Consider the following 15,492-nt stretch of genomic DNA (forward strand, 5'->3'; position numbering starts at 1 on the left):
TTACATCTTCTCCTCCTGCACCCCTTCCTCCATGTCCATCCAGTGTGATTACGTCTTCTCCTCCTGCACCCCTTTCTCCATGTCCATCCACTGTGATTACATCTTCTCCTCCTGTACCCCTTCCTCCCTGTCCATCCAGTGTGATTACATCTTCTCCTCCTGCTCCCCTTCCTCCCTGTCCCTTTATTGTGATTACACCTCCTTTTACACCCCTTCACAACATTCCATCCAGTGTGATTACATCTTCTCCTCCTGCAGCCCTTCCTCCCTGTCTATCCAGTGTGATTACACCTCTTTTTACACCTCTTCCTAACTTTCCATCCAGTCTGATTACATCTTCTCCTCCTGTACCCCTTCCTCCCTGTCCATCCAGTGTGATTACATCTTCTCCTCCTGCTCCCCTTCCTCCCTGTCCCTTTATTGTGATTACACCTCCTTTTACACCCCTTCACAACATTCCATCCAGTGTGATTACATCTTCTCCTCCTGCAGCCCTTCCTCCCTGTCTATCCAGTGTGATTAAATCTTCTCCTCCTGCTCCCCTTCCTCCCTGTCCATCCGGTGTGATTACATCTTCTCCTCCTGCCCCCCTTCCTCCCTGTCCATCCAGTGTGATTACATCTTCTTCTCCTGCACCCCATCCTCCCTGTACATCCAGTGTGATTACACCTCTTTTTACACCTCTCCCTCCCTGTCCATCCAGTGTGATCACATCTCCTCCTGCACCCCTTCATCCCTGTCCATCCAGTGTGATTACATCTTCTCCTCCTGCACCCCTTCATCCCTGTCCATCCATTGTGATTACACCTCCCCCTGCAGTAAGTAATTCCCTTTCCATCCAGTGTGATTACACCTCCTTTTACACCCCTTCACAATATTCCATCCAGTGTGATTACATCTTCTCCTCCTGCACCCCTTCCTCCCTGTCCATCCTGTGTGATTACATCTTCTCCTCCTGCACCCCTTCCTCCCTGTCCATCCAGTGTGATTACATCTTCTCCTCCTGCACCCCTTCCTCCCTGTCCATCCAGTGTGATTACATCTTCTCCTCCTGCACCCCTTCCTCCCTGTCCATCCAGTGTGATTACATCTTCTCCTCCTGCTCCCCTTCCTCCCTGTCCCTTTATTGTGATTACACCTCCTTTTACACCCCTTCACAACATTCCATCCAGTGTGATTACATCTTCTCCTCCTGCACCCCTTCTTCCCTTTTCACTAGTGTGATTACATCTTCTCCTTTGCCGCTTCTTTTCTTTCCGTCTAGTGTGATTACACATCCTCCTGTACCAGGCACAGCTCTCTCCGTGCTGCTGCACCGCTCTACTTCCTCCCTCTTTCTCTGAGTGACTTCTACTTTTCCCTCATTTTTTCACTAATTTCTCCTTCCTTTCCCCCTGTTTTTTGAGTGTCTTCTCCTGCTCTTGCCTTTTTTACTGCTTTCTCCTTCTTCTCCCCATATTTCCAACTGCTTTTGTCTAATTTGTTACTGTTTCTCCTTCCTCTCACTCACTTTTCTGAGTACTTGCTCCTGCTTTTACCTCGTTTTACTGCTTTTGCCTTGTTTTGCACTGCTTTCTCCTTCCTTTCCCCTGTTCTTCTTTTTTTTTTTTCATATCACATAATACATATACGATATCAGCAAGTGTACGTACATAAATCCACGGGCAGCATTAGGTATAAAAAACAGAATTAAACAAAGAATACTTCAAATCCCGGCATCTAAGCTAAAATAATACTCGGCTTAACATTAACCCAGTTTGAATCATATTTAGTGGTAGTTTACAACATTGGAACACCTTAAAACTCATTTATCCATGCAGTTAATAATCCCCAGATCTTCCTTTCTTTTCGTTTACCCTGAATAGCCTTTCGTTTATATAGGGCCATTTCAAATTGATATACGCGCAGGAAGCACCCTTTCCATTGCTGGAATGTCGGACGAAGTCTATCCAGCCATGCAGAAGATATACAAATCTATACACAGTCATAGCTATAAAAATCAATTCCAGCCCAGGTCCTAAGTAGGTTTTGTCTACTCCCAATAGCATAAGCTGCGGGGATGGAGTAATGCTGCTTTTTAATATCTCCCCTAAAAAGCCCACGATTTCTAGCTCTATTTGATTTATACTGGGGCAGGAGTAGAATATATGAACCAGGTCTGCCCCTGGAGCATGACATCTGGGGCAATTTGTCCCAGCCGTGCCGCTCCATTTTGCAATCTTTGCTGGGGTTATATATAAATCATACACCGTTTTATAGTGTTGCGATTGCAGATTCGAGGCGTACATCACTGTGCCCCCTAGCTCCAGAGATTCCAAAAACCCTGAGTCGACCATGTCAAGTTTCTCCTTCCATTTCCCATCCTGTTTCTCGAGGTCGTGAGGGACCAATTCCAATAAGCAGCAATATATCTCCAATACCGGTATTTGATCAAAGCCCTGATCTGTAAATATTTTAAAAAATCTTGTGATAAGATATTGAATTTACTACAGACCAGTTCAAAAGGAGCAAACAAACTTGCTACCAAAAAATCTCCCAGTCTGCTAACCCCATCTTTTAAAGCAACTGTCTTGAAAAATACAAGGCAGTTGCTCATTTTGAATCAGAGGGGTATATCGACTATACCTGCCCACCCCTGCTTTTTTCCTAACCAATACCCAATTCCTGTAAGCTGCATACAGGGTCTTAAAGCGGGTTCATTTGAAATAGCTTTGCTCAAAGAACATCATTAGACAACCCTGAACAGATTTACCAAGCAATAGCTCATATGTGGAGGGTGACCTGATGCTGGAATCCTGTGCCGTTGTGCGACAGCAAAACAATATCTGATAACACTGCAAGACTGCAGAGAGATTGTACAGCCTGAAGTTTGGTAATGCCCAGCCGCCCCTACTTCTAGGTAAACACATTAAAGTATTCGCTCTTCTGGTCTTCCCGTATACCCAAATAAAGCTAGCTATTATCTGATCAATTTTCTTAAACCATATATCATTAATTTCTAATGGGAGAGATCTAAACACGTATAATATTTTTTGAAGAAAGATAATTTTTATTAAATTTCATCTTCCCATTATCGACAGTCTCATATTATCCCATCTTTTAAAATCAAGCTGGGCTTTCTCCAGAATAGGGGACACATTTTTATCAACTATCGTTTCTATCTTTGAAGTAATACGATACCAAGATACATAGCCTCATTTGTAATCCTAATATCAGATGCTAGCATGTGCCTGTTGATTAAAATTTGAGTTTTAGTTTTATTTAAAAGGAATCCTGACCCCTTTCCAAATACTTCAGCCAGTTCCTCCACAGCCCTTATAGCCCTATCTGGATCACTTGTAATTATGGCAATGTCATCTGCATAGGCGAGGGTCTTTTATATATTGCATGGATTGCGTTGATAAAGTTTCTCCCCAATCCAACACCCTCCATCACTTTCCAGAGAAAGGCCCACGACACACGGTCGAAGGCCTTTTCGGCATCCAAAAAACAGACCCCCATTGGTTTAGACAAAACTTCAGTTGCGTCGAATATGATTATAACCCTTTGGATATGGTCTGTAGTTCCCCGTCCCGGGATAAACCCATGCTGTTTATCCGATACAAGTTGATGTATGACCCCAGTCAGTCGGGTAGCAAAGATCTTTTAGTACAGCTTTCCGTCACTGTTTAGCAGTGTAATGGGTCTATAGGAGCCAAGAGCAGTGGGATCTTTATCTTTCTTTAAGAATATAATTACATTGGCAACATCCCATGATCTGGGTGGTGAGATCCCCTTTCTGACTCCATTTACGAGGTTCAAAAACTCCTGCTGAACTTCTGCAAAGATTATTTTATAAAACTCTAATGGTATAGAGTCTAACCCTGAAGCCTTACCTGAGGGCAGGGCAAACAAGGCCGATTGCAGCTCTTCTATCATCAACCTGGGCTCATCTGTGAGTGTAGCAGAGCCCAGCGGGCCAGCTGTGTGGTTATCTGGTGATGCAGAGCTGGATATAAGCGGTTCTTTATACAGGTTAGCGTAAAACTCCCTGAAGGCCTCCCTAATTTCCCCAGGTTCCGTGACTATATTTCCGCTCATGTTTTTAACTTTACTAATATTAGAATCCATGCTCTGCTGTTTGGCCCTAACTGCCAGATACCTCCCAATGCACTCATTATATTCATAGCGATCCTGTTCGCTAGCAAGGAGTTTCCCAGCTGTTTTCTCTGTATGATGTTCGTTTAGGCGGGCTTAATGATGGCTATCTCGTTTAAAACAGGAGCCGAATCTCTTCCATTTTGGACAACGCCAATAAATCTAGTTTCCAAGGTACTTAAAGTACGATATAGTTCTCCCCAGCGATCACGGGCCTTCTTCTGTTTAGCGATGCCAAAGCTCAAGGTTTCACCCCTTATGCCTGTTTTGAAGGAGTCCCAGACGAACCCTTCCGCAGCGCTTCCCTTATTTATAGAAAAAAAGAGCACAATCCAGGACCGCATATGCTCAACATAATCAGGATCCAAGAGCAGCCCCTTTCAAACAAACACTTTCTAGGTACTCGCGTCAGACCAGCAATTATTAGTTCAAACACAATCGGATTATGGTCGGACACTACTCTAGGATATAAATTCACCCGTTCCCCTCTGACCAATACGGGTGTAACCAGAAAGTAGTCCAAAGCTGCCATGCAGAGCTGAATAGTAGGTATATCCTGGGTCTGGTGCCCTTAGGGCATGCCATACATCTACCAGACCGAGCTCTTTACGCAAATGCCCAAGTGCCCGAAATGATAGTGGCTTTCGTCCAACATAGTTTCCTTCTATATTATAGAACCCCCCTCTTGACCCATTTAGATTGAGGTCCCCACAAATAACAAATGGACCAGGCCACGTTAGTAGTTCAACAGCCAAATAATTAAAAACACTTGGATCATCCAACACTGGGGCATATATAAGACATAGTGTAAAAGAGCCACTACCGGCCTTGCATTCCTGTATCATTCATCTGCCCAGCTTATCAACTGAGCTGCGGCCTGGAATAGTTGAGGTGCCTTTCACTAAAATAGCCACCCCCCTGGTCCTGGTTTCTTGTGTTGTATGACAAATAACCTTTAAACCTAGTGTATTCAGCCAGGCCCTATCTTCTCTGACAACATGAGTTTCTTGAAGGCAATACACGTCTGCTTTTAAATAACCAAACTCTTCATGTACCCTCCTTCTTTTAGCCTTATCATTCAGGCCGCAGATGTTAATAGATGCTAAACGCAACCTAGCCATATCTCAAGGGGATAATTTCAACCATGCGAGAAAACCTCCATTTAGAGCCTTAAGTCTTACTCCAGTGTGATACCACTAGGGCCACCCCTACTTCTAAAATACCTGCTGCCCATTCTCTTTCCCTTCTAATTTGATATGCATCAGGACATTTACTTCCCAAGGCCATAAAATGCTGCACCAATAATATTGTTACCACTACTTGCTGTATATCGTATAACGTGCCTTTGCTCAGTCTACCATTAGCCCTACCATTACCCCAACCCCAACCCTCCCTCCAGCCTGCCACCAGCCCCCCACTATCCCCCTTACCTCCCCCCCCTCTACTGAAAGCAGTCAGACCAACTGGTCTGTGTGATGGAAACCGTCTACCAAAACCAAGGTGCTCCCCCCCTCTTAACATGTGTTGTCCCCTTTGCTCTTATAAAAAAGCCACAATTCAAACAAAGACAAAGATCATTGACCGAACATTTGCCATAAGCAGGAAAAGAGGATTGTCTAAATGACCAACGAACTTCACTTTTAAATTTATTTTTTTTTTCTCCCCGCCCCCATATCCCAACCCGGCCTTGTCCTGGCCTTCAAGTATTGTTATCGCTCTTTGAGAACTGACCCAGATATTCTTTAGCCTGGATCTCTGACGTAATTTTTTTTACTGTGCCACGCACTATTGTTTTCAGTCTGGCAGGAGCCAGTAGATATGCTTCATGGCCCGCATCCTGGAACGGCTAAATAGCCTGTCGCAGTCGCCACCTACGTTCAACTGTCGTGTGGCAGAAGTCCGGGCGCGTGAAGAATTATATACCTTGATATGTCCGTCGAGTGTTTGGGCGGGCTTTTACAAATATTGCCTGTCGCAGCAGAAAATTCCCAAAGAAGACTAAGATGGCTTGTGGCTGCTTTGAATTCCTGTCCGCTGAAGTTGTTTTTTGCTAAACATTGGAAATCTATGGACTCTATGCATTTCCGAGACCCAGTTCCATCCGGCCAATTCAGGGAATGATGTTTTCAAAAGCTCCAACATATATGCTCGTATGTCCTCGCCCTCCGCGCCTTCCTCTATACCAAGCAAACGAAGGTTGTTTCTACGTTGACGGGTTTCCATATCTTCCAGCTTCCATTGTACATCGCTTAGTTGGTGTTCATGCATCTTGGTTTGCTCTTTCACTTCCGTAACTGCATCTTCAAGAGCCGCCGTTCTATCCTCAATGTGGGTCAAGCGTTCCCCAATCTCCGAGCATGCCTTACCGACTTTTTGTACAGCCCCTTCTAGTTTTTTAGTCGCCTGTCTGGCTTTTTTACTATCCGCCTGTGTCTCAGCTCGGTGCTCTTTAATAGAATCTAATATTAAACTAAGCTCGGGGCTAATAGGGGTGGCGTTAGTAGATTGTGGTGTAGTTATCTTTGAGTCATCAGTGGTAGGATCCCCTGGCGAAGTCCCAGCCATCCTTGTGTGGGAGTAATCCCATTTTAGGCCGCTACCAGGAACTTTCTTTGTTCTTTGTTTTCAATGCTGCCCTTGCACATTTTCTGTTGTTTCTGGCGCTTAAATGCTGTTTCAGGTGCCTCCAGAGTAGGCCTGGGCGGTAAATTCCGTTCCGTTCGCGGAATTTGCGGAATTTGGGTAATTTCGCGTTCCGCGGAGAACGCGAAATTGCCCAAAAATCTGCGTTCCGCGACTTCGCGAAATTTTTTGCTTGTTCGCGTTCTCAATATGCGTGTTCGCGAGATATTTCACCCCGAGCACGCAAACAGCGATCGCGAACAGGAAAAAAGTATCGCGAACAAGCAATTCCGCATGTTCGCGGAATTTCTGCGTGTTCGCGGAGAATGTTTAACGTTTCGCGGAGATTTGCGTAACGCGATTACGCAAATTCCGCCCACTCCTACTCCAGAGTGCTAGATTCCGACGTGACTGAGAGATTCCCACTAGACTCACTGTTGTATGAGTCAGAATCCGAGTCATCAGTCAGAGAGAAGAATTTATCAACCCCCTCCAATGTGGTGTCAGAGGATGTGGCTGCTGTAGCGCTGTGAAGCCCAGCAGAGCGGTCCTTATCCTCTTCGCCTTTATCCACGCCACCCCCTGCCCCTGCAGGTTCGGTTACGTGTTCAGGTGGCAAAGGGTCACTAGTACTATAGGGCTCCCTGCCCTCTGACCCATCCTCACCATTTTCTCCCATCGCAACTGCCTGTGGCGTGGCATCTAGCGCTGCCGGTGTAACCTGCCTACTAGTTTTTTTACCCGCAAATGGCAGGGATGGTAAAGATGGCCAGATCTCGGTATGTTTGCTGGTGAAAAATTCTGTAATTGAGGGCTGCGGTGCGTATTGTAAGTCAATGTCCAGAGCCCCTGATCCTTCTTCAACACCTGCACCTATCTTGCTTGATTTAGGGGCTTGATTCCTCCTTTTACTAGTGTTAATACTGCCCAATCTGTTTTTCCCCACTTGGGCTGTTGCTGCCACTGCTGTCTTACCTGGCCCAGGCTGCTCGAAAGTCCCATCCGCTTTGACAGCATGAGGTCGAGTTGAAGATCTACTCAGAGCTATAACGAGCGCTTCACCCTTATCTTTCAGGGTCCTTACAGGTTTTGGTGGCATTCTCGAGCAGGCAGCCACCCAGGCAGTACAGTAAACTAATCCAAGGGCCAGTCGTGGAAGCTTCTTGGCAAGTCCCGCCCACCAGTCCAGAGCACTGAGACACCGGCAAGCAGCAGGCTCACAAAGCGAGCGCCAGACCCCGTTCTTCGTCCCTCTCCACACCGACGATCCCGTGAGCATCACAATGAGGCGAGTTAAACGATCGAGGAAGGATTGAAAGCAAGATGGCGGCCGCCTAGACACTCGCGCCGGTGCTCTTCCTGCTGTGGGAATCGGCCGCTTAGAGTCCCTCGCGGATCCTGTCGATCGTTTAATCCCCTGTTCTGAGTACTTTCTTCTGCTTGCGCCTTGTTTTTTACTGCTTTCTCCCAGTTTAATCTGTTTTCTGAGTGCTTTCTTCTGCTTGTGCCTCATTTTATTATTGATTTCTCCTTTCTTACCCCCTCTTTCTGAGTGCTTTCTCCTGATTCTCCCTTGTTTTTATTACTTTCTCCTTCCTCTTACCCCGCTTTTCTGACTGCGTTCTTCTGATTTTGCCATTTTTCACTGCTTACATGGCTTTTTGAATAAACAGAGCACAGTGAAGCAGGTAGCAACTCCACCGCCTTGAGTCCCTAATAGGTGATTTTCAGCGCTATAAAATCCCGATTGTTTGATGGAGTGACATCCTCCTGCACCACATCTTCCCTTTCCATCCAGTGTGATTACACCTCCTCCTACAGCACGTCTTATCTTTCTATCCAGTGTGATTACACCTCCTCCTAAAGCACTCCTTCCCTTTCCATCCAGTGTGATTACACCTCCTCCTAAAGCATTGCTTCCCTTTCCATCCTGTGTGATTACACCTGCTCCTAAAGCATAGCTTCCCTTTCCATCCTGTGTGATTACACCTCCTCCTGCAGTACGTCTTATCTTTCCATCCAGTGTGATTACACCAACTCCTACAGCACTTCTTATCTTTCCATCCAGTGTGATTACACCTCCTCCTACAGCACTTCTTATCTTTCCATCCAGTGTGATTACACCTTTTCCTCCTAAACACAGTGTTTTCCTGCTGTCCTGTATGATTACACCTTCTCTTACAACCCTTCATCCCTTTCCATCCAGTGTGATTACACCTCCTCCACCAGCACTTCTTCCCTTTCCATCCGATGTGATTACACCTCCTCCTGCTGCACTTCTTCCCTTTCCATCCAGTGTGATTACACCTCCTCCTGTAACACACCTTACCTTTCCATCCACCTGCTCCTACAACCCTTTTTACCTTTCCATCCTGTGTGATTACACCTTCTCCTCCTGCAGCACTTCTTTAATTTACATCCAGTGTGATTACAACTCCTCCTACAACATTACTTCCCTTTTAATCATTGTGATTAGACCTCATTGGAAAGTGTTTGATTATTAATGACACGTAGGGACCTACCACTAATAACAAGACCACAAATACAATAAAAGGGTTAGTCAAGGTCTCAGTATATGATTTCCTTTTTTAACCCTTGGTAGCTGGCAATGAGCAGGCAGGTGCAGCTTAGGAGACAAGTGTGTAAAGCATTTAAAAGAAACTAATACATTAAATAAGTAAGACACAATACACCAATTTATAAAAATAGACAGCAAAACAACATACATTAAATATAGGGAACCAGAGGTATGATTTTTTAAAATAATAAATGTTTTCCAGTTTTCAAAAACCAATAGAGCCAAATTGAGGCATCTAGTCTCAAATGACCGGGAAAAAGTCACAGTTTTATGTCAACCGTAAGGGGGCCCTAGTGAGATACACTAAGCGGGGAGCCTCAGTCAAAACTTTACCTTTGCACTTAGACACTTTTCTGGAGGATTTTTCCTCAACTAGGAGCGAGACTCTTCTTCAAGCCAGATCCGCATCAATTTTGTCGGCTTGATTCTCTGCAAGGCCACAGTCAGCTCCTGGAAGTCTTGGGCTCCGGAACTTTCATTGGGAGAACCTGATATCCAGGCAGGGTTGCAGTTCGACGTAGATGACTTTACAATCGACATCAGTTCAGTCACTTATTAAGCTTTTTCCAAGACTTGCTCAAACGTCTGGAACTTCTTCCTGAAATTGCTGTTGAGTGATCAAAGTGCCCAAAACATCAATCCAATGGTCTAGAGGCTCTGAGATGGTCCTTGGAATGTTGTGACTACAATTCGCACAATGCACCTTTCCAAATCCTTAAAAGTCCACTGGACGCACTCCAGGATGGAGGCTTCTTGGTGGAGATGATGCAGGTGAGCTCTGGTAACCTTTAGTTTCGAGGGAGTCCACTCCTAAATCATTGTGAAGCCGGACAAATTCCTTAGGGCTGTAGTATCAGATTGTGCAGCAGGTGAAATCCTTCAAAGTGCAGTCCTTTAGGTGCAGATCACATTTCCAGCATGATAGTCCTTCTTCTCCTTCTTGTTTCAGGCACTAGATCTGAGTTGCTTGGCAGCTCTTCCATATTTACGCAGTGTTCCTGGGTATTAAGAAGGGGGACAAACCTGACCAATGGGAAGCAGGGTGCCACACTCAGGTATGACCACTTCCTCCAAAGTTCGGTATATTCTTGCCCCAAAAATCACTTCTCTCCCAAAATCCAAGATGGAGAACATTTCTCCGGAAGGGTTAGATCTGTCTATGCCAACCCACTGGTGTGGCTAAGATTCTTTAACACACCCCTTCCAGCCTCTTCACTAATCTAAATACAGGGCCCCTGTGTGACTGGGGAGGCTGGAGGTGGGGGTAAGCTTGTGTTGTCATATAGTGTCATTCTTCATTTTAATACCAGTTTGGCTACTGCACCCCCATCTTGCCTTGTGCTTCTGCAGCTGCAGTTCTCCACCCACAGGAAATCCTTTGTCTCACTAGTGGGCCACTTCACACCTCATTAAGAAAGTTTGGCTTAGCCTGGCAGAGGGGGGCCAATCAGAAGATGGCAGCTGGAAGGCTGGACTTTGGCTTACAGAAAAGAAAGTTCTGCAACTTTGTTTCTGTAATATTTATTATAAATATAACAGTGCCAAGTTGTTGGCCTTATCATAACTATCATTTTAAGTCATTGGCATTTCTAGCTCCCTCCTGTCAATATTTATACTTATACTGGGGAGAGGATGTATCCTTACGGCTAGAGCGGTCAACCTTGGAACTGGAGAACCGGGTTCGAGGTTGGCAATGACGCTCAACATCTGTGATTCTGAGCAAATTACTTAATCTCCCCGTGCCTAAAAAAAATGAATGTGTTCATCAGTAGCGAAACGGGTGCTCATGTAAAGCGCTCTGATACCCGATGTCTTAGGTCTAGTTTGCGCTATATTAAACTCTTAAAAAAAACAAAAGTTAATTATTTCTATGTTAGCCTAGGGAGCTAGTTTTCTACAATGGGGAAAATGAAATGACCAGTTTTCCCTCGCCAGGGTATATAAAACATATTTTATAAAGTCCCTGCTTATAGTTACAAGGCACCCTTCACATGAGGCACCTAGGGGAGACCTTAGGGGTGGCTTATATGTACAAATAAGGTAGTTGGAGACTTTGGAAGTACCTTTAAATCCAAAGTTGAATTTGCATAATAATAGCTTTTAAAATGACAGCAGGAAACACAGTAGTGCACACTTAAGTGCATTAAGTCTACTGGGCCTCTAAACCTATCTGCCAGACCCAATTGTAATTTACCTAATTACCATATGCCTTATAACCAGAGCACTGGCCCTGGGTCTGTAAGCAGAGCCCATGCACAGTCAGAGTCAGTTACCACCAGTATCAAGCAAAATGTGGGAGCGATTAGGGCAAAAAGGAAGATTTTTGCACACACCTCCTCCTGCACCCCTTCTTCCCTTTCCATCCAGTGTGATTATACCTGCTCTTACACCCCATCTTTCATTTCTATCCAGTGTGATTGCACCTCCTGCTACACAGCTGATTCCCTTTCCATTCAGTGTGATTACACCTCACCCTACAGCGCATCTTACCTCCAAGTGGGGTGCCGCACTCTCACTATCATTGTGGGATGCTGAACTATCATTACTGGATGCTGCACTCTTACAATCATTGTGGGATGCCGCACACTCACTATCACTGTGGGATGCTGCACTCTCACTATCATTGCCTCGCTCTTAATATCGTTGTGGGATGCCGCACTCTTACTATCACTGTGGGATGCCGCACTCTTACTATGATTGTGGGATGCCACACTCTTACTATCCTTGTGGGATGCTTCACTCTTACTATCATTGAGGGATGATGCACTCTTACTATCATTGTGGGATGCCGCACTCTTACTATCCTTGAGGGATGATGCACTCTTACTATCATTGTGGGATGCCGCACTCTTACTATCCTTGTGGGATGCTTCACTCTTACTATCATTGGGGGATGCTTCACTCTTACTATCATTGTGGGATGCCGCACTCTTACTATCACTGTGGGATGCCGCACTCTTACTATCATTGTGGGATGTCGCACTCTTACTATCATTGTGGGATGCCGCACTCTTACTATCCTTGTGGGATGTCGCACTTTTACTATCCTTGTGGGATGTCGCACTCTTACTATCCTTGTGGGATGTCACACTTTTACTATCCTTGTGGGATGTCGCACTCTTACTATCATTGTGGGATGCCGCACTCTTATTATCCTTGTGGGATGCCTCACTCTTACTATCATTATGGGATGCCGCACTCTTACTATCACTGTGGGATGCCGCACTCTTACTATCCTTGTGGGATGTCGCACTTTTACTATCCTTGTGGGATGTCGCACTCTTACTATCATTGTTGGATGCCGCACTCTTACTATCCTTGTGGGATGTTGCACTCTTACTATCATTGTGGGATGCTACACTCTTACTATCATTGTGGGATGCCGCACTCTTACTATCCTTGTGGGATGCTGCACTCTTACTATCATTGTGGGATGCCGCACTCTTACTATCATTGTGGGATGCCTCGCTCTTACTATCATTATGGGATGCCGCACTCTTACTATCACTGTGGGATGCCGCACTCTTACTATCCTTGTGGGATTTCGCACTTTTACTATCACTGTGGGATGCTGCACTCTTACTATCATTGTGGGATGCCGCACTTTTACTATCATTGTTGGATGTCGCACTCTTACTATCCTTGTGGGATGCCGCACTCTTACTATCCTTGTGGGATGCCGCACTCTTACTATCCTTGTGGGATGCTCCACCCTTACTATCATTATGGAATGCTTCACTCTTACTATCATTGTGGGATGCCGCACTCTTACTATCATTGTGGGATGCCGCACTTTTACTATCATTGTTGGATGCCGCACTCTTACTATCCTTGTGGGATGCCGCACTCTTACTATCCTTGTGGGATGCCTCACTCTTACTATCATTGTGGGATGCCTCACTCTTACTATCATTATGGGATGCCGCACTCTTACTATCCTTGTGGGATGTCGCACTCTCACTATCCTTGTGGGATGCCTCACTCTTACTATCATTGTGGGATGCCGCACTCTTACTATCATTATGGGATGCCGCACTCTTACTATCCTTGTGGGATGTCGCACTCTTACTATCATTGTGGGATGTCGCACTCTCACTATCATTGTGGGATTCCACACTCTTACTATTTAGCTATATTTCAACTGAGCTTGAATAGACTGTGAATTTAATTACATTTTGCAGCTGTTTTTGCTCTATTTATTCATCTGTTTACAATGAACCACAAAGAGACTGGGCCGATGTTACTTTTGTTTGACATTTGTATTGATATTTTCCCATTGTACATGTAGTGCTTTATCTAATGATTTGCAATGATTTTGATTAATCGTGCAAAAATAAAGAACCATGAACCTTTCAAACATATGTATAATGTTGACACATTGCCTGATTTTGCGACTCTTGCTTGATATCTGTCCACTTATGCTGTTTCCAGGTCCTGATGAGGTCCGGTTGTTGAACGGCGCCTCTCTCTGCTCTGGGAGAGTGGAGGTCAGGCACAATGGTGTGTGGGGGACGGTGTGTGATGATTCCTGGGATCTGGATGATGCTTCAGTTGTCTGCAGACAGCTCGGATGTATTTCAGTGGAAGAATATGAGTACAATCCAGCATTCGGAAAGAGTTCTCTGCCTGTTGTCATGAGTAATGTCCAATGCAGAGGAGATGAGGCTGCTCTATGGAAGTGCCCACAACAAGGCTGGGAACACAATACCTGTCCTACAGGAAGGGACGCTGGGGTGACCTGCACAGGTAAGAAATGGAAACCAAGTGAAATAAAGTTATCTTTTCTCTAGAAATGTAATGAACGTACACTGTAAACACATATTTGAGGCTAGATGCAAAGTGAAAGATTGCAACAAGCAATATACTCTGACTGCAATAACTACAGGTGTAAGTTCTTGACTGGCTAACCCTCTGAAAACTCACAGATTCTCATCGAACTTAGAGGCAGCAGACACCCTGACACCGGCACTGTGGCACCGACTCTCATTTGTGCACAGAATGAACAGAGCACTCGCTTGCCAGCATCAACACACAGATTTGGCACTACTGAACAGCATTCTGCACATAGCTGCTAGATTTGTCTAGAAGTAGGGTTTTGGATATGCCAGGAAGAGTGGCGATTTGCTGTGTGTGCGTATGGTGGTTGTAGTGTGTGTGTTGCACGGTGCTACCAGGTTGGAGGAAATACCCGATAACCCCCGTATAGGTATGTGGATGTAAACCCACACAAGTTACTGAAAAGCCAAGTCCTGGAGACACGTTTAATGATAAACACAATGTTTGTTGAGGTTCTGAGCATTTGTAGAGCAGTTATTAAAGTCCACTGGTAAGGTTGCTGTTTTTGGGGCACTGAGAGAAGGATACAAATATGAGGAGAGAGTCTGAGGGAGCGGTACAGAAATAACAAACAGCAACGCCTATTGTGGTGATGGGTGATGTGGGATAATTAGTGATAAAGCATTATAGGCATGTACATGTTATCCAACCTAAGAAAGCGAAATACAGCATGCTGTACATGTAACATCAACAACAATAGAAAGGGAAACAGTACACAACATAAATAGTGATATTCTGACCATACTACAGACCACAATTGGAAATGGAGTAGTTATTGGTACAGGATATTATAGCGCCGTCTGAAGGAAAAGGGTCAAGACAGTGACTGAATCATAGAGGTAAACGGTTAACAGGGTAAGGGGGACAGACCGAGAGCGAGGCAAACTCAGCGGGACAGAGGACTACCTGAAAGGGATACGTAGAAGTTGTTGAAAAAGGAGTTCTCACTGCTCCGCCGGTGATAATTCCAACCCGGCTGATCTGGGTAAAGAAAATGGTGATGAACTCCTGTTTCATCTGTTTGTACAATGCCATTTAGCGGTTACAAACCCTGCTTTTTGATACATCACATGATTTGTGACTGCTAAATAGTTTTTACAAATCTACTAAACTCATTTAGCGATTATGTGTTTAGAAATACATTACGAATCACAATTTGGAAGGGGTGTGTTTATAGCGCCCCTTCAAAATTTCAATTCACAATCCTATATATCAATGATTTACCTTCAGTCATCTGCACAGGAAGTGACATCACAGGATTTCCCATCATCCAACTGCAAGGAAGTGATATTAGTGGATTTCCTATCATTTATCTGCAC

General features: G+C 44.9%; 1 protein-coding gene across 2 annotated transcripts in view; it reads left to right on the forward strand.

Moving 5' to 3' along the window:
* The window catches only part of LOC146859518 (CD5 antigen-like), a 722,585-nt gene that overhangs the window by 418,257 nt on the left and 288,836 nt on the right, over positions 1-15,492 (forward strand). For both annotated transcript variants that reach the window (XM_085650226.1, XM_085650227.1), the window contains one exon: positions 13,769-14,083. In XM_085650226.1, the coding sequence (XP_085506352.1) occupies positions 13,769-14,083 (315 nt within the window). The remainder of the gene's footprint in view (positions 1-13,768; positions 14,084-15,492) is intronic.

Source organism: Triturus cristatus, chromosome 3_2 (genome assembly GCF_964204655.1).
Source record: "Triturus cristatus chromosome 3_2, aTriCri1.1, whole genome shotgun sequence".
In the NCBI taxonomy this organism is placed as follows: Eukaryota; Metazoa; Chordata; class Amphibia; order Caudata; family Salamandridae; genus Triturus; species Triturus cristatus.